General features: G+C 39.4%; 2 protein-coding genes across 4 annotated transcripts in view; one reads left to right on the top strand and one right to left on the bottom strand.

The window, feature by feature from the left end:
- The window catches only part of LOC147837713 (uncharacterized), a 977,861-nt gene that overhangs the window by 12,868 nt on the left and 944,624 nt on the right, over positions 1-20,369 (bottom strand). The gene's annotated exons all lie outside the window — the stretch shown is intronic.
- Positions 1-20,369, top strand: part of cib2 (calcium and integrin binding family member 2) — a 78,854-nt gene that overhangs the window by 53,366 nt on the left and 5,119 nt on the right. For all 3 annotated transcript variants that reach the window (XM_087310517.1, XM_087310518.1, NM_200706.1), the window contains 1 exon segment: positions 357-468. In XM_087310517.1, coding sequence (XP_087166643.1) covers positions 357-468 — 112 coding nt within the window.

The raw sequence follows: 20,369 nt of genomic DNA, 5'->3' as shown, positions 1-20,369 counted from the left end.
CATATAAACATTTTAACATATTTAAATATTTGGTCATGGCTGGCCAAAATCTGCAAGAAATTGAAAGCTCCTTTGCATTATGCACCCTGTTTTATGATTGATTTTTGTGTTAAATTCAGCAATCACAGCGTTACAGGTTTGTGGAGGGACTGTTCAGCTCAACAGCTGTCTTTTTTCTGTTCATCATGAATTTCATAATGTAAATTCTTTTTAGTCAGTGATAGCCATAATATGGTCAGGAAATTTGACATTTTGCTTAAAGTGGGAACCCTATATTAGTTCACTGTTAGATGGAAAGTCTCAAAATGTGTCAAACAGACTAAATGGCCATTGAAATGTTTTCATTTTTTTTGCAGCTTGCATGGACGATATCACGAACTGGCTCCACATTTGGTTCCAATGGACTACACTAATGATCCTGATGTTAAAGTTCCTTTAGCTCTCATAGTCAACATGCCGGAACTAAAGGTAATTACATTACTACTTTGCAATTTACTACTTTTAGGATTTAGTAAGGTTCTGCTTAACTAATTGGATTGGGATTTGTTTATATCACTTCTTTTTAGTTTCTTTTTAAATTCAGCATGAGATATTTTAGCACTTTAGGTTTTCCATGGTTCTATAGCACTAACCTTTGGAATTCAATTAAATAAAGGACAGTGACGTTGACCTTGACTGGGGATTGGTTCACCACTACTGTTGTTGGACAGTGGAAGGAATGCTATTAGGATCTTCCAATTCCACTGACATGCTTTCTATTGAGGAAGCAGAGCCAGGGAGGCAGGGGTTGACTCACCCATTACTGAGACACTGAGGTAGCTTACAAGTTACTCAGTGGCAGGCAGCGGAGATGGATCAGATCTGCCCTGTAGACTCTGGATGTTGTGGGGCGATCTTGGCTGAAAAGCCTCTGCAAAATTGTGTCGAGGTCAGCAATAGTACCCCTGCACAGCACACCAGGGGTGGGTCTCAATTTTTTATGAAAGGGGTCTGAAAAGTGTGTTCCTACTGTGGGGCGATCAGACTCCTCAGTATTCCTAGAAAAGTTTATGATGGCTAATAGTTGAACCTTAGATTCATGATAAATTATACAAATTTTTTCCAGGTTGTGGAACACTAGAACAGCTCTATACCCTCACTAGAGTGCTCGCTGTGTGCAAAGCCAAAGCTCTCAATTTACCAGTAAATCTATGTTTCTACTTTCACCTGTGGTCATGAGTTTTTAGTCATGAGTGAAAGAACACGCTTGCAGATTAAAGCAACCAAAATGAGCTTACTTTGCAGAGTTAGGGTGAGGAGCTCTGTGACCTGGGAGGAACTCGGAGTAGAAATTGTAAAACTGTATAAAGGTTTAAGTTTAAATTATTCAGGTTTTATTCTAACTCTGTTGTATAAACTATTTCATTGAGATCTTTAACATCCTCATAATTATTTATTACTATGGCAAGCCAACGAGCAAAGATTTTTCAGAAAAAAAGCAAGAAAAGGTAAGAAAAGCAGATTTTAGATGTTCAGTTTTAGTAGAAGGAGTTTTCACGTCCATTTTATACAATTTTGTTAAAGAAACAATTTTATCGACCCAATGTTGCATTTTGGCAGAGTTGTATTTGAATTGTTGTTTCTAATGTAAAGTGAAACAAAGTTGTAAGTTTCTAACATTATGAAAACAGAATTTTGAAGTTCTAATATTTATGTGGAAATGCTAAAGTAACTGACCCAAAGCATTCGTGGGTAGTTTGACACACAATGAATAATTTTGCCTGATGTACTGTGGCAGTGTTTTAATCTTGATAATCTATTTTAAACCTAAATTACTGTGGCTAGTTTAACTGTTTTAAATTGCATTACAAAGATCCAACATAGTTTGTGTTTTGTCTGATGACATGGTTACATTTGAAACACATTTGAGTGTAGTTTGTACTTGAGGCAGTGAAGTGTGCTTTTGTTCATTTCCATCCAAATTGCAGGGATTGTGAATATATATATTAAAATCTTAAAATTTAAATAAAACAGCCTTTTGAATTTAAAAGGAAAATGTAATGATACATGATCATTAAATGCAATGCAAACCATGGTTCAGTGGGAACATTTAATTTTTAATGAAACATTGAAAATATTCTTCAAGTTGTTCATGAATAATACAAAGTAACTAGAATGGTTGTAGAGTAGGTAGAAGCTGAAAATGAGAGACTTTGTGTTGGGGTTATTTCTACAAAAATAAACAGGTTTGTGGAAGGAAGAAAAGATCAAATGCAGAATAATATGGCATTTTTTACACCAAATATTGACACCTTGTCAATTTTCCATAAAAAATGTCAAAACAAATAAAAACACCCGTGAGAGATTGTTTAGTGTGAACAAGATATTGAGGAATATGAGGGATGGGTAAAAGATTTCCAGTTAACCAGCAGTCAATGCTCAGACTGTATGGTTTGATTTCCTGTTGTTCAGTCGAATATCAATGACCTCTACCATGTTCAGATAGTTTAACAATTTAAACTGATGGCTTTGCTCAAGCAGTGTGTCTTGTCATTGCCAGGCATGCCTTCAGCTGAGTTGAAAACATCAAATTTCAGAATGCCAAAAATGCACCATGTTGTATAACAAAAACAATGCAACCAATCAGCTTCACACTTTGTATAGATTAAACATGTGAATGTTATTTTATGCATGCCTATGACAACTGTAAATAAGTGTAATTTGCTCCGTTATGTCATTTTAATACAAAACTGTGTATTGAATTAAGCTCATAAAATTATGAACATTAATAATTAATTATAACAAGGTATTATTTATTTTGGTATATTTGGATTGACTTTATTGTTAAAGGTAGCCAAATCAAAATTATATTAAATTGAACTGCTCATCTGTTAAAGCCTACAATTTATTTGTCTGTTAATTTAAAGATCAAGTAAAATTTTTAACCGGAAAAAATGTTCTTACTACATTAACAGATTAGTACAACCTATAGCTTTATCTGTAAGTTCAAGTAACTTGTTCTGTGTGTAAAAACAAGGGAAAAAGTACAAATAAAACATATATTTACAACATGCATGTACGAGAGAGAGAGAAGGAGAGAGAGTGAGAGAGAGAAAAGGCCGAAAAGGCCCCATGAAATTAGAAATTCAAGAGAAGAGTGAGAAAGTTGCAATGTAACATGAATAACCTTAAACCAATAATCAGAGAAAACAGAATCCCCTTGTTTTAACAAAGAAAATGATAAACTATCATATTTTATATCTAAAATCACACTCGCATAGGTTCTTTGTTTGTGGCTTATGCAATGTAGCACACTTCCATGTTGCCTGGAAGTTTCTTGACAAGTCGCTGCTAGCTCTTCTCCATTTTGATTGGTTGATCAGCATTCTTGTGAGGTTATGAATTTAAATTAGAGATGTACGATATATCGGCGGGAATATCGTTATTGGCCGATAAATGCTATTTTTAAGATTATCGTTATCGATCCAATGTCTAAATTTGGCCGATTTCTTTAAGCTGATAAATGACAGAATTGTACAGACCTGCGCTCGCGTTAGCTAGCCACTCAGTCCACTGGCCTGGCACATGCAAAGTTATGTGGGGAGCTACTTCACTTCCATAAACTCAAACGATGCAGTTTGTGACATGTGTAACAAAACAGTGAGGTACTGTGGTAATACTACAAACCTAATCAAAAATCTACATAGAAAGCCTAAGACAGAATATGACAATGCCATGACTAGGTGGTCAGAGGAGGAGGAAAGGAGTGGCACAAGTGCTGCTGGGGCAAGACAAACATCGCTTTCTGAGTCCTTAGGTGCAGCAGGCAGACGCCATCCAGGTACAGAGGAAGAAAATGCGGTGATGTGGCTGTATTAGGGGTCTTGGGTTTTTTGTGACTGATAAAACAACGAAAAAAAGGTTAAACTTTCATGGGAACCGGATTAACATGCCACTAAATGTAGAAGTGTTAATGTTTTTTTTTTAATGTTCAGGCAGGCGTTTTAAGACATACTCAGATGCTGCCCATAAATAATATGTAAGTTGGCTTTTTGTATGATAATTCTTCATCAATAAACAAGAATAACCAGCAATATGGTTCATATTCAGTATAAAGTGACACTTTTATGTACACTACTTGTTATTTAAATTTCCCAATGAGCAGTATCGGATCGGTATCGCTGATACTCGTCTTCATTTGACTTGGTATCGGATCGGATATTAAATCAGTGGTATCGCACATCACTAATTTAAATATATCTATAACTATTGGAAGCATTTAAATGCCACCCTCGTCACCAATAGAGTCATTCGATTGCTTGATTGCAACAATTAATTCTATTTTTGGTAAAAATGAAATTACATTACTTGGTGATTTTAATAAAAAATTCATAAGATAAATTATCTGCTAAGGAAAAAAAATATATAATTAATAGTTTAAATCTTATTCAGCTAATTAATTAGCCAACTAGAGTTACTACAAGAACCCAGTCACTTCTTGACTGGATACTTGTTTCACATTCTAATAGGTTTTTAAGGGCTGGTGTGATGTCTGACTGGTTTAGTGATCATTGTATTATATTTTGTGTATGGAAAATTAAATGATCTAAATTACCTCCAATAATAATTAAAATTAGACAATATAAAATTAACTTAAATTTATTTGTAAATGATTTGATTTCTATTATTGGGGAAGACTGAATTTGATTCCTAATGTTCAGGATGCATGGGAATTTTTTTATACAGAGTTCATAAATTTTGTGGACAAGCACGCTCCCTGGAAAACTATTAGGGTTTGGGGCAATCATCTTCCTTGAATCAATTCTGAACTAGTCTCTTTAGGCAAAGGGATAAAGCATGGGAAGTATTTCGCCCGACTAGAAGCAATGCTGATTGGGAGGTATATAGACATTTGAGAAAGACTTGAGAAAGGTCATAAGGATTATCTTTTCCAGCATGGTAAGAATCCTAAGAACTTTTGGAATAAAATTAAAAAAACATATTTAGTACTTTGAAAAAAAAATGCGATCAACCAAATTAGATTGAATAGTAAGATTTTACATGACCCTTTATCTATTGCTCAGTCATTTAATCAGGATTTTTCGTCTGTTTATCTCACATTAGTATCTGATTCTAATTTGAATGTTATTACTGTATATGAGATTTTTCATGTAATAGTTGTTTTCAGTTTAGGAATATTTTACCTATTGAAATTCAGAATGTTATTAAGGAATTAAGTGGGAGTAGTGGTCCTGGATTGGATGTTATTGATAATAAGTTTCTTAAACTGTCTTCTCATATTATTATGTATCCACTTGCTGAGTTTTTTAATTTGTCTTTGTCTACATGTGTAATACCATATATTTGGAAAAGTGCACGCATTTCCCCACTTCACAAGGTTGGTGATGTACTTGATATCGACTATAGTCCCATATCCATATAACTATAGTCCCATATCCATTATATGTTCTTTTGCTAAAGTTTTTGAAAAATTAATATATAAACAACTTTCAGAATAGTATCAATATTACAGATAATTAATATTATCAATCTGGTTTTAGATCTAATCACTCCACAACTACTACATTACTTAAGTTTACTCATAATTTGTTTGCTGCAGCTGATGAGGGTAAACTCACTGGTGATATTTTTCTTGATTTGTCCAAAGCTTTTGATTTAGTTGATCAATATTTACTTTTAGATAAGCTTTGTGATATTGGTCTGTCTGAAACTGCAATTATGTGGTTTAACGCACATTTGCATAATAGAAAACAATGTGTAGTATTAAATGGGTTTAACTCTGATTTTTTGGTTCAAGAAAGAGGTGCTCCTCAGGGTTCAATACTAGGACCACTTCTCTTCTCTATTTATGTTAATAATTTACCATTAATTCTCGATAAGTGTAGTGTCCAACTTTATGCTGATGATACCGTCATGTGTCAGATTCTGATATCTCACAAATTCAGTTGTCCCCTCAGTATGATTTTTAATATCTTACAAAATTGGCTTTTAGATAATAAATTAGTGCTTAATAAAACTAAGTCTTACATTATGGTTTTTGGTTCCAGTCGAAAACTTACTCTTATTTTTTATTATGTAATGACGGTACTTCTTTGGATGAAGTTGATTCGATTAAATACCTTGGAGTGTGGCTTGATTCTGAACTTTGCTTTACATCACATAATAATCATATTGTAAGTAAAGTTAACTTTGGAATTAGTACCTTACATTGGTCTGGACTCTAGACATTGTTTTTCATTTAGTGTTCGGAAGAAACTTGCTCTTCAACTTATTTTGTCAATTTTTGATTATTGCGATATTGTTTATCAGAGTGTGTCAAAACTAGATCTTGCTCACCTTAATACAGCATATAATAGACTTTGCAGATTTGTTCTGGGTTGTTCTTTTTACACACATAATTGTTTATTGCATGATCTGTTCCAGTGGCCATCTTTGCACACAAGATGACATATTCATTGGCTTCAATTTATATTTAAATGTATTCATTTTAAGTATCCTTACTATTTACAACAATATTTTGTATTTTTTTCCCCTGAATTATTAAGTTTGACACTCTGTTCAGACTTTTTTTTTTCCTCATTGTAAAAAATCTGGGTAAAAGTGCTTTTATGTTTAAGGGTCCAACAGATTGGAGTAATTTACCTGCTAACATTCGATCCATTACTTCATTTAAGGTCTTTATTTTTTTTTTATTATTTATTTATTTATTTGTTTGTTTTATTATTATTATTTTTTTATGTTATGTCACGTTCTTTGGATGTTGTGTAAGTTAATTGTGGGACCCCCTTGAAAATGAGATGGTACATCTCAAGGGGTTTATCCCAATGTATAAATATCACTTGAAATATCACTTGCAGAAGAGGAGAAGAACTGAAGAGAAGAGTTGAAGACTCTACCTTGCATGGTTTCGGACTTGTGAAGCTGCACATCGATGGATTTGCTCTTCAGTGTTTGAACTCTCAGCAGTGAATATTAAACCACGCTGAACTGAACTATACTGAACTTCAATGTACTCCAATGAAAACAAGTCTGTTCTACTCAACTATCGACTAGTCGACTATTACAGTCCTAGTAAATGCTGGGGCTGAGAGGAATTACAAAGCATTGTTTGTCATGCAATGGTCACATGAAAAGAATGAAATAGGAGGAAGTTGTTTGTTTCAAGAGAACAAAGGGATCCACATTCCAGAGAGACAGAGATCTAGAACCTCAGGCCCAGGATTGATTAGATCTTTCAAGTCCGGATAAGATCCAGAAACCAAGAGGTTCATGTCACATTTAAAATCCCAAACACCCTAATCACATCTAAAAACCAAGAGATGCTGATGAAATCACAAAACTAAAAGATGCTGATGACAACCTAAGGCAGAGCTTCACCGCCACTGGTTAGCATTTAACCAATTTACCCAATTACTAGCTCTGAATTGCTCCTGTCCCAACTTTTTTTTTGGAATGTGTTGCAGGTCTGAATAACAGGAAATGATGTATATTTACAAATAAAAATAGGAAATAGTTTATGTTCATACTGTCTGCAATGAAATATAATAATTTGGAAATCACTCCTTTTTTATTTGCGTTTTCCAAACTGTATAAATTTATACGTATAAATTAGTCAGCAAGGTTTCATATATTGGAGTATTTCAACAGTACATATTAAAATGTATAGATGTCTAAATGAATGTAAAGGAGTAGACAGCTTCCTGCAATGATTTTGTGAAGTGTTTGATCACCCTGAGGATGGCAGGAGTGCCAGGGAAAACTTTTGACCATCCAACTAGGAGATCAGTCAGCTGTCGAATTTGCCGTTCACTTCCGGACTCTATCTCAACAAACCAGGTGGTTGAATTACACAATAAAAGTCCTTTACTGCAAAGGTCTCATCACTAAATTACAGACCGAAATATCATGTTAAAATGAACTGAAACCATTGAATCAATTCATTGAGCCTTCCATCTGTCTAGATCAGGGGTGGGCAAACTCGGTCCTGGAGAGCCGGTGTTCTGGATAGTTTAGCTCCAACGCTACTCAAACACACCTGAACATGCTAATCAGTGTCTTCAAGATCACCAGAAATCTATAAGCATATGTGTTTGATTAGAGTTGGAGCTAAACTGTGCAGGACACCGGCCCTCCAGGACCGAGTTTGCCCACCCCTGGTCTAGATAATCTCTGAGGCAGAAAACCCACTCAAACCTATTTACCATCTCTAACATCGCATACACCATTACAGCAGCAAACAGTGACCAAACCAACACTCCCGCCAAAATCTCTGCCTTTAATGCTGCCAATTGATGCACATCAAAACATGCTCTGTGAGACCCTGATTAAGATCCTACTAGTGAGTTTAACTACTATTTTATCATTCAACAACCAACGCATTGAAATTCCATAACCATTCGCATTGCTAAATCCAAGATTCATACTACAACCATGATTGAATCAGATGCAGCAGGGAATTTTATAGATGATGTGTTTGCCAGAGAAAATTCCATCTCCATTAGCAGTCACGCCGATAGACAGGCACTTCCTAGGGAAAGGAAATGTCCACTACACTACCCAAGCACTCACTCTCAAAACTGGCTCTCTTCACTGCAAAACCATACATTTCTTTATCATCAATTCTCTCAGACATTCTGTGATGTTGGGGTTACCATGATTACAGAGACATAATTCTACCATTTCATGAAGAGAATGTTTACAGACTGTAAAGAGCTGAAGAAGGGGTTCATACGCCATCAACCTCTACATCAACCTCTTCAGCTTGTTTCTTCTTAGTGGGTTAGAAAGATAGGATAGAAGGATTACAACCTTGCATTGACTATCAAATCTAAATGATATTACAGCCAAAAAGAAATATTCTCTCCCATTAGTCCCGAATCCCTGGAACAAATCTGCACAGCAAAGTACTTTACGAAACTTAATTTATGTAGTGCCTGCAATGTAATCAGAATAAAGGAGGGGGATGAGTGGGAAGCAGCATTCTACTGGCTACTATGAATATATTTTGATGCCCTTCAGATTAGCTAACAGTCCTTCTGTCTTCCAAACTTTAATCAACAATACCTTCAGAGACATGGTTAACCAGTGGTCATTGTTTACATTAACGACTCCTTGATAAGTATTATGGTATACCTAGTAGCGGTGTGACAAAATCCTTACTTTGCGAGACAAAAGACTGAGCGAGATATTTACACAATTTTAAAGAAATCTTTAATTATGAATTATATGAATGTAAAATATTTATCTTTTATTCAAGTGAAAAAAAAAATCACGAACTGCAAAACATTTTGTGCTATTTTAATTGCAATGAATGTTATTTTACTTCTATTTCAATTTTGCCATAAAGGACAGGCAAACACTGTTAATTATTCTGCTATAAACTCTACTGACTGACTTCTCCCCTCTACAATTTTAAATGAGAAATCATACTCTTTTCCACAAATGTAACTTTTTATACAAATCATCTAAAAATGTAAGTATTTCATTTTAAAGTTTTCAGCAGTTTCACTTTCATTCAGCAAAATTTTTCCAATAAATAGTTGGCAACACCAACTATAGAAAAGTAGCTAAAGCCTGCCCGAAAAGTAGCAAAATGTAGTCAGATGACGTTAAGCACTAATTTGCGTATCAGTGACTTCATCACATAGTATCTCAAAAGCGTAAGCCCTTCATGTCTCTACTCTCTGAGGCGCCGTGTATTATATTATATTAAAACATTACATCCAGATGCACAATAAATAGGTTCTTATAAACATATTTTGTAATGAGGTCATTGTGTAATCACAACTCTAAACTACATCTTTATGTAGTATACAAAAAAAAAATATTTTTTCTCAAACTGACTGGCCATTTCAGCAAAATATGTCCATTTAGGTTTGTATAAAAATATAGACTATATGTAAAAGTAATAAAAACACTTTTTGAAAAGATTTTTTTATTTTTAAATATAACACTGATGTAACACTGAATGAACAGTTACATTCTTTTAAACAATCACAGCTTTTTAACTTGTGAAATTAACACATTTTTGAAAGTAACCACAATTATAGCACAATTGGAATCTATTGCTTCCTAAATTACCAACAGTTATACATGTTAACAAATATCAAAAATTATCACTTATGGAAAACAATCTGAGCTAGCAATTTACTCTGCTGAGTCAACGTCCCTTTAAGGCAAGTCATCTCACGTGGCGGCCATCTTTGAAACCCCTCTCGGACATTATACTCGGGCATTCTATCTGAATGGGAAACATCAAATTCTCCATAACTGTTTGCAAAGCTTTCGATTACATTCTATATTATGAATAACCAATAAAATTATACAACGACTGACTATTTAGTTTTATTTCTAAATCTTCATATCACACAAAATCTGCAGAAACTCACATATGGTCTGAGCCCATCCCCACACATATCTTGTGTATCCTATAGTCTTTGACTGAGTGAAGCCTGCAGCCACTGTTTCACTTTTTAAAATTTGCTAAAAGTAGCCAAATTAATGTTAAAAATTGCTAAATTTGTTGCTTGGTGCTTTTTGAGAAAAAAAAAGCTGCTAGGGTAGTATGAAAAGTCTGTAAATCTCTAAATCTAGCAACAAAATTGCTAAGTTGGCAACACTGGTCAAACAGCCGTGTGTGTATGGCTTATCCTGTTGCAAAATGCATCTAAAAGTACACCACGGTAATAGTTTGATTACTGCATTTACATGTCTGTACTTCACAGCAATAATACAACTGAAATAGGAATACTACTCATGTCTTAACTTGATTTGTAAGCATGATGATTACTTGCACGCTTGTCCCCGCTTCCGTCTTCCCCGACGGCCCGCGCTCACACCACAAAGGGGCTTCGGCGCGCTTACGTCATCGCTGCTGCGCTGTTCAGTGAGAAGCACTCTCTCACTCAGCAGCACAGTGGAGATTTCTCTAATTATATCGTTTCAGTCGTTTGATATGCCGTCAAATATTTTGCCAAACAGTCCTTAGGGATGCGGGGACACGCAGTCAGATATTTCGTCGAACAGATCCGCCACTTTTGGCGCTCATAAACAATCATAAAGCTCTCGTGCTGTAGGAATGAGGAGGTCTGCTGAAGGCACGCAGCTATCGTGCAGTGAGGAGTTTGCGTCTTTAATAAACTACGACAGTTTGCGTTCACTGAACAGTAAGAATGATTAATAAATCCATATGAAACAGTGCCTTAAAAGTCACGTCTCGCCTTCAGTTTCTTAAGTGAACCGGGCTCAGGCACACCTCTTCCAACCGGGCCAGGGTCGGCCAAGTGAACCGTGCTTGAGCCCGATTCAGCGCACTCACACTTCTCAAACGATCCGGGAAACGGGCCTGGGCACGGTACGGATGGCATAGTGTGAGTAGGCCCTAAAGTTCTTTTCCATCACCTGGTTACGAACCGGTTAATTTTTGTAGCAGCAGTTGTAGCAGCCTTTGCCTTTGGACTTGGCAACCTTTGAACTCAGATGAAAAAACTGGATATGTCACATCTGCCCAAGCACATGAGTGACATGCAACACAGAGGCAGTCCGGGTTGTCAGGTGTATGCAAAGCAGTTGATGTGCCGTTCAAATCCAATCCTGCCTCCAATCTTCAGAGCAAAATTCAACCTCACAATTCATCATAACGTCACAATTCAGGAGACAACTTTTCACCTCGACAAGAAATTTCATCGTCTGTCACTCTAGTTCAAATTATGGTGCTCAGGAAAATACTTACTGAAATGTGCAGACAGAGCTTGCAGCTAAGCACATTCTATGCAAAATTCATCCAAGGTGGGAAACAGATTTCCCCCATCAACCTGCCCTCTCTATTGCTTCAGTTTCTTCACAAAGCCTAGACATTGTTAGTAGGTTTTAACACAAATTAAGGGAATTAAGCCAATCAAAAATATCAGACAGCTATGCAAGATCTGTGAGCCACTTAGCATCAGTAACATAACTTGCAAAGAAAGATCCACAATCAATTAGAAAAATCCTTAGTTCGTCACGCAATGAAAATATATGCTGCAGGACTTTTCCTCTGGGGAGCCATCTAACATCTGTGTGCAAAAGCAACAATTCATAATCTGACCCCTTTTTTGCACAAGGCAAACAGTCTTGATTTTGTGGGATGAGTCTTTATGAAATTCACAATCTATAATGCTGTTCAATTTCGCATGATGTGTTTTTGCTGCGAGGACTTCTTTGTGAATTATACAGTTGGTGAAACAAACATTCAGCTACTTCATGAATAGAGTTGGGTATCGTTTGGGTTTTTTTCGATACCGGTGCTAAATCAATACTTTTAAAACAATACCGGTGCCAAAACGGTGCCTGAACCAATTCTTATTAGCCACAAAATGATGGTGCATACCTCTACAAAAATACTTTTTTGACAAAATATTTTAAAAAATCATTTTAATAGAACTGTAACAAGGAGCCTGACACGGAGGGATCCATTTGCAGTATTTAATAGACATAGTTCAATCACAATCATACAATACGCACTAAAGTGCGAACTCACATCAACAGTATGCAATAGTGGTCGAGTGGCTGGCGGCTGACAGACACAGTGTGATATGACAGGCATGGATCAGTGGCAGGCGGCGTGGTTCAGAGTCCAAATATCAGACGTGGGTCGAGGGCAGACAGCGTGGTTCAGAGTCCAGATAACAAGTAAGGTTTGGGGCAGGCAGAAGGCAACTTAGAGTCAGAAACAGTCCGGGGTAATACACAGGAGATCAGGCAAGGGAATAACGCTCAGAGATGTTAGCCGTGGCAGAACAAGACTTCACACTGAACTGGTGTTTGAGCGTGGCTCATAACAGGTAGTGTGGGTCATTAACAGGATAGCTTTCAGGTGTGTGCGCTATCAGTATAAGTGGATGATGTAATGCTAAAAGTCCGGAGATGGTGGCCTCTACTGGCCAGCGAGGGTAATGACTGTGACCGAGTCGATGATAGAGCCCCCCTCCAACGAACGGCTCCTGAAGTCAGAAGAATCGCGACGCCGGGGTCTTCCATGGGGGCAAGGGGCCGGCATTTCCGGATGCTGCAAGTGGAACTCATTCAACAGAGTTGGGTCGAGAATATCCTTACGGTTGATCCAAGATCTTTCCTCCGGGCCGTACCCCTCCCAATCGATGAGGTACTCTAGCTGTCCGCCTCGGCGTCTGGATCTCAGGATCTCGTGGATCTGGTAAGCCTCTTCTCCGTCGATCATGATAGGTGGGGGACCCTGTTCACCGGCTGCCACCTCCCTATCCACCTCGGCTGGACCAACAGCAGGCTTGAGCAGGGAGACATGGAATGTAGGAGAGATACGGTAGTGTTTAGGTAAGGTCAGGGGAAATTTGTCTCTCAATCTGAAAAGGACCCACGTACCTGGGGCTGAGTTTCTTGCAGGGGAGTTTAAGGCGGAGGTTGATAACCACACCCACTATCCTGGGGAGTACGTAGGGCCAGGACGACGATGACGATCGGCTTGCTCCTTGAATCTCCTGATGGCATGAGATAGGTGGGTGTGAGCCACATTCCAAACCTCGCACTTTTTAAACCAGGAATCAACGGCTGGGAGCTCCGAGGGTTCTCCGGACCATTGGAACAGAGGGGGTTGAAAGCCTAGTACACACTGAAAGGGAGTTAGACCTGTAGATGGTTTTCTCAAGGATTTTTTTGCGTACTCAGCCCACATGAGGAATTTGTTCCAGTCAGCCTGATTAGAATGACAATACGACTGGAGAAACCGACCAATCTCCTGGTTGAGGTGTTCAGTCTTGCCGTTGGACTGAGGATGGTAACCGGAAGTAAGACTGACGTTGACTTGGAGGTTTTTGAAGAATGCAGACCACAGTCGTAAAGTGAATTGGGGACCTCTATCGGATACGATGTCATCGGGCAAACCATAATATCGAAAGACAAATTCACTGGTTGTGTTTCCTTGGGAATGGGGCAGATCAGTAATGAAATCGGGAATGTTTGGCCATATGACAAGGAGAGCAGTTGTTTATAAACTTAATAACATCCTTGGTAATAGATGACCACCAGTAACGGTTCTGAATGAGTTGAATGGTTGCTGTACTACCTGGATGACCGGAACTGGGGCTATTGTGAATTTCAGTGATGTAGGGTTCTGATCAGATGTTCGGAGAATTTCAGTTTCGATATCCCATTGAATGGGAGCTAAGATCAGGGATTCCTTTAGGATTGGCTCGACATCAGCAGCCAATACTTCTTCATCAAACAAGCGCGACAATGTGTCAGCTTTGACATTCTTGGACCCGGGAATATAAGTGACATTGAAGTCAAAGCGTATGAAGAACAAAGCCCACCTTGCCTGTCTAGGGTTTAATCTCTTGGCTGATCGGATATATTCGAGGTTCTTGTGGTCAGTGACAAAAATGAATGGGTGTTTGGTGCCCTCTAGAAAGTGTCTCCACTCCTCCAATGCCGCTTTCATGGCTAGGAGCTCACAGTTACCAACATCGTAGTTTCTCTTAACTAAATTGAGTTTGCGAGAATAAAAGGCACAGGGGTGGAGTTTATTAGTTGCTTGGGATCTCTGGGAGAGTATAGCACCGATGCCCGTGTTAGAGGCGTCAATCTCCACGACAAATGGCTAGTTGGGATCAGGATAACACAGGATGGGCGCGGTTGAAAAGTGGGACTTGATCTGGTTGAAGGAACGAGTGGCTTCATTATTTCAATTCAAACGGGCATTATTAATTTTTACCATGGCTGTGAGGGGAGCGGCTACTGTACTAAAGTTCCTGATGAACCTCTGATATAAGTTAGCGAAGCCAAGGAAACGTTGCAGTTGCCGGATGGTTTTGGGTTTGGGCCAATGAGTGACTGAATCGACCTTCTGTTGGTCCATGGCAACGCCCTCGTGACTGATTATGTTGCCGAGAAATGATACACAGGTCTGATGGAACTCACATTTGGATGCTTTAGCGTACAATTGATTTTCAATCAGGCGTTTTAGGACTGTTCTGACGTGACAAATATGCTCAGGCAAGGAGTTGGAATAAATGAGGATGTCGTCGATGTAAACGATGACCCACTGATTCAGCATGTCTCTGAAGATATCATTGATGAAGGCTTGGAAGACGGAAGGACTGTTTGCTAGGCCGAAGGGCATAACTAAATATTCATAATGGCCATTTACAGTGGAGAAGCCGATTTTCCACTCGTCACTCCGTCTGATGCGAATGAGGTTATATGCACTGCGGAGGTCCAACTTGGTGAAATACTGGGCTGATTCTAATTGTTCAAGGGCTGCTGGAACTAATGGCAAGGGGTAGCGATACTTGAATGTAATCTTGTTCAATCCTCTGTAATCAATGCACGGGCGCAGGCTCCCGTCCTTCTTCTTGACAAAAAAGAAGCCAGCTGAAGCGGGTGACGTGGATGGTCGAATAAAGACCTTTTCCAACTCCTCCGTAATGTAAGTATTCATGGCTTCGGTTTCAGGCTGAGAGAGTGGAAATGTTCTTCCACGAGGGGGCGATGTACCTGGTAGTAGTTCGATTGCACAATCATACTCACGATGAGGCGGGAGTTTAGTGGCTTTCCTCTTGTAAAAGGCTTCAATGAGATCTTGGTAAACTCCGGAGATTTGACTGAATTCAGGGTCTTCTGAACAGGCAATGATAGTGTTGAGCTGAACAGGGGTGACAGATTGTAGACATTGGTTAAGGCAATTATTACTCCATCTTGTGATCTCACCAGTTCTCCAGGAGATTTGGGGATCATGGATCTGTAGCCAGGATAACCCGAAGATAATGGTACGCTGAGGAGAGTTAATCACTAGGAAGGAGAATTCTTCTTCATGGAGAGATCCTGTTTGAACAGAGAGTGGTAGAGGTCGGAATTTAATGTTTCCTTCCCCCAGGGGGCATCCGTCTATAGCAGTGATGGCTAGGGAAGAATCACAGGTGGTTAGAGGGATGTAGTAGTTTTTGGCAAACGTGTGATCAATAAAGTTGCCAGCAGCTCATGAATCAACCGTAGCTAGAGTTGGGATCTTTACGTCACCATATTTTAGACAGACAGGTAAACTCAGAATGTTATTGGAGGTGGAGAACAAAGTGGTTGCACTCACCGATAATGTCTTGGGTGGAGGTTTATTGGGACACTGAAACTTGGTATGACCCAAAAGACAGCAATACAGGCATAAGTGATTTCTCAGTCTCCTTTCACGTTCCTCAGGGGTTAATCAGGTTCTACCCAGTTGCATGGGTTCAGTAGAACTTGGAGCTGAGGGATTTTCAGGGGATACAGGACAAGGAGAAACAGAACGTAGGGGTCTTCTAGCTCGAATTAAGTTATCCAACCTGATTGAAAGCTCGATGAGCTGGTCCAGTAATTTTCCCTCATCACGGCATGCCATTACAGTCTATTAGGGTTCAGAGCTTTTCTATAGAGGGTCTTTAGAGGATCGTCAGCCCAGCCAGTCTGCGCAGCTAGCGTGCGGAAATGTAGAGCGAACTCGGCTGCAGGTTGTTTTCTCTGCTGGACACACAAAAGCTCCTCACCAGCGTTATGACCTCCTTCAGGATGGTCGAAAACTGTGCAAAAACGTTTGAGAAAGTCATTAAATGAGGGGAAAATTGGGGTATTGTCTGGCCAAACAGCAGTAGCTCAGTCTAAAGCCTTTCCCGTGAGGAGGGAACACACAAAGGCAATTTTATTATTCTCATCATTAAACAGATGGGGCTGTTGAGCGATAAACAGTTTACACTGTAATAAAAAGCCTTTGCACTTAGCTGGGTTACCTGAGAACTTCTCAGGGAATGCCTAATGGACACCGGAAAAAGTCTGGATCTGTGTAACAGGGTGTTGACTGGGAGAGTAATTGGCGGTGAGTTGCGCTGTGGAAGCAACTTGCAAGTTTTGCAATGACTTAGCCAATTCATCGGTAAGCTGGGTTAAATGGGACAATTGCTGCTGATGTGTCGTTAGTACCTGAGCTTGAGCTGTGACTTCGTGGGACAAGACCTGCATGGCTGCGGGATCCATGTTGGGCGAAGTCTTCTGTAACGAGGAGCCTGACACGGAGGGATCCATTTGCAGTATTTAATAGACAGTTCAATCACAATCATACAATACGCACTAAAGTGCAAACTCACATCAACAGTATGCAATAGTGGTCGAGGGGCTGGCGGCTGACAGACACAGTGTGATATGACAGGCATGGATCAGTGGCAGGCGGCGTGGTTCATAGTCCAAATATAAGGCGTGGGTTGAGGGCAGTCAACGTGGTTTAGAGTCCAGATAACAAGCAAGGTTAGGGGCAGACAGATGGCAACTCAGAGTCAGAAACAGTCCGGGGTAATACACAGGAGATCAGGCAAGGGAATAACGCTCAGAAATGTTAGCCGTGGCAGAACAAGACTTCGCACTGAACTGGTGTTTGAGCGTGGCTTATAACAGGTAGCGTGGGTCATTAACAGGATAGCTTTCAGGTGTGTGCGCTATCAGTATAAGTGGATGATGTAATGCTAAAAGTTCGGAGATGGTGGCCTCTGCTGGCCAGCGAGGGGAATGACTGGGACCGAGTCGGTGACAAGAACAATATAATTACAGTTTAAAACATCAATTCATATTGTATTACATAAATACATTTCCTTTGATCATTTTTTGGTTAGCATGAATTAATATATATATATATATATATATATATATATATATATATATATATATATATATATATATATATAACAAAATACTAAAAACATTATTCTAAGTCATTTGTTTTCATGCATCACTCTGCAGTCTTCATAAACAAGATAATTAAATAACTTAAACTCAAAACAATCTTCCTTGTTCATTTATTTGATAAGTAATGTTGTTCGGGTGTAGGATAACACATTTCTAACATTCAAGTACATCAAGGCACATTGTTGCACCTGTAAATTTTAACAGGCCTACAGTTGAAGTCGATTTATTTTGCCCTCCTATTCATTTAAAATAATATTTCTGAAAATTTTTAAAGTGTTTCCTAATAAATAATTATTCTGGAGTCATAATAAGTTCTATTTCCTGTCCCACTTTATATTAAGTGTCCTTAACTACGATGTACTTGCATCAAAAAATAAATACAATGTACTTACTGTGTTCATAATGTATTTGAAAACAATTGTGGTCCTCTTGAGTTGGGATAGAGGTTGGGTTATGGATAGGTTTGGTGGTATGGGTAGGTTTAAGAGGGGGTTAAGGTGTAAGGGATGGTAATAAGGGCTGACTCTGTAGTGGATGTAACAAGAGTTTTCCGTCGCGTGAACATCCAAAAAGCTACAGGCCCAGATGGCTTCCCTGGACGTGTACTTAAAACATGCGCGCACCAGCTAGCGGGGGTTTTCACAGACGTCTTTAACCTCTTGCTCTCTCAGTCTGTGGTTCCCAATTGCTTTAAGACAGCTACTATTGAGCCAATACAAAAATCAGCTAAAATTACATGCTTCAATAACTGTTGTCCGGTTGCACTGACATCCATCTTCAGCAAGTGCTTTGAGAAGCTTATTAAAAACCACATCTGCTCAGTTCTGCCTGCTCACACTGACCTTCTGCAATTTGCATACAGAAACAACCGCTCCACTGATGATGAAATTGCTTTTACCTTGCACACTGCTCTGTCTCACCTGAAAAACAAAAACACATATGTGAGAATGCTGTTTGTGGACTACAGCTCAGCATTCAACACCATAGTGCCTGCCAAGCTGGTGGTGAAACTTCATGCTCTGGGCTTACACAGCTCTTTGTGCAACTGGATTTTGGACTTCCTGTCAGGCAGACACTAGGTGGTTAGAAGGAACAACATCACCTCATCCACACTGATCCTCAACACTGGTGCTCTCAGCTCACTCTTGTACTCCCTGTACACACATGACTGTACATCCAAACACAGCCATCATTGAATTTGCTAATGACACAACCGTGGTGGGCCTGATTACCTATAATGATAAGATGGCCTACAGAGAGGAGGTGCACACTCTGACGCAGTGGTATCAGAAAAAACACCTCTGTCAACATCAGCAAAACCAAGGAGCTGGTGGTGAATTTCAGGAGAGAGAAGAAAGAACACAATCCCTTCACCATCAATGTGACACCAGTGGAGAGGGTCAGAACTCCACTGAACTCAGAACTCAGTTTCTTGGAGTACAAATTGCTGAGAATTTGACATGGACCGCTCACACAGATGCAGTGCTGAGGAAGGCACAACAACGCCTCTTCTTCCTCAGGCATCTCAGGAGGTTTGGAATGAGCCCCCGCATCCTCCACTCGTTCTACACCTGCACTGTGGAGAGCACCCTGTCTGACTGTATCACCAACTGGAATGGAAACAGCACCAGCAGCAATTGCAAAGGTCTACATAGGATTGTGCGAACTGCTAGATGCGCAGTAGGAGGTGAGCTTCCCTCCCTCCAGGACATCTACACCAGGCGTTGCATGAGGAAAGCCAAGATAATCATCAGCGACTCCAGCCACCCAAACCATAGACTTTTCTTTCTGCTACCCTCAGGCAGACGGTTCCGCAGCATCTGGTCACACACCAGCCGACTGAAGAAAAGTTTCTTCCCTCAGACTATCAGGCTGATGAACACTTAACACACCCCACACAAACTCTTTCACACCCCTCACTGCAAACCATAAATATGAAGCTTGCACTGCACTTTAACTAATTCATACTTAAAACAATACTGCCTACAACTCTGTGTACACCTATTCATTCTCTTCTATGTATTGCTGTCAAAATTGCCAATTTTACATTGTCTGGTTTTACTTTTTTTGGGAGTATGTTGTTGTATGTTGTTGTATTTTGCACTGTCTGTATTTTGCACTGTCTGGAGCCAGCACCTAAGCTTTTCACTCATCATAGCGCACTTGCTGCTGATGATGTGACAATAAAAGTGATTTGATTTGGTTGGCCCTATGGTCAGTCTTTCCTCCTCCATGGCTCCTTTCTCCCTTGACTTCACCCTGGACCCTCCTTCTGGCTGCGTTCTGCGTTATATGGCTCCTTCTCCCTTTCAGGTTCCCTCCGTCCATCTACTCCTCCCTGGCTACCTTCTTTCCGCATCATTCTCCGGCATCCCTCATGTCTCCCCCCTCCAGTGACTCCTCCCTTTTGTATTTATTTTTTGTAGGACATGCCTTACTAGAGGAGAGTGGGGGAAATGTCACGATTAGGTGTTTCCCAGGTGTAGTGTTCTATGTGTTTGTTATGTCATGCGATTCCTTTATTCTGTTTACTTACCATTTGTTAATGTCTTTTAGTTGCACCTGTGTCTCACCCCTGTTTGTTAACAGTTTAAACATGTCTTGTATTTATACCCCCCTAAGTTTTGTCAGTTCTTAGGTGGGGTTTTGTGACC

This window comes from Danio rerio, chromosome 25 (genome assembly GCF_052040795.2).
Source record: "Danio rerio strain M-AB ecotype USA chromosome 25, GRCz13ab, whole genome shotgun sequence".
Classification (NCBI taxonomy): domain Eukaryota; kingdom Metazoa; phylum Chordata; class Actinopteri; order Cypriniformes; family Danionidae; genus Danio; species Danio rerio.
The sequence above is the reverse complement of the archived record's forward strand: the minus strand, read 5'-3'. Positions and strand labels throughout refer to the sequence as shown.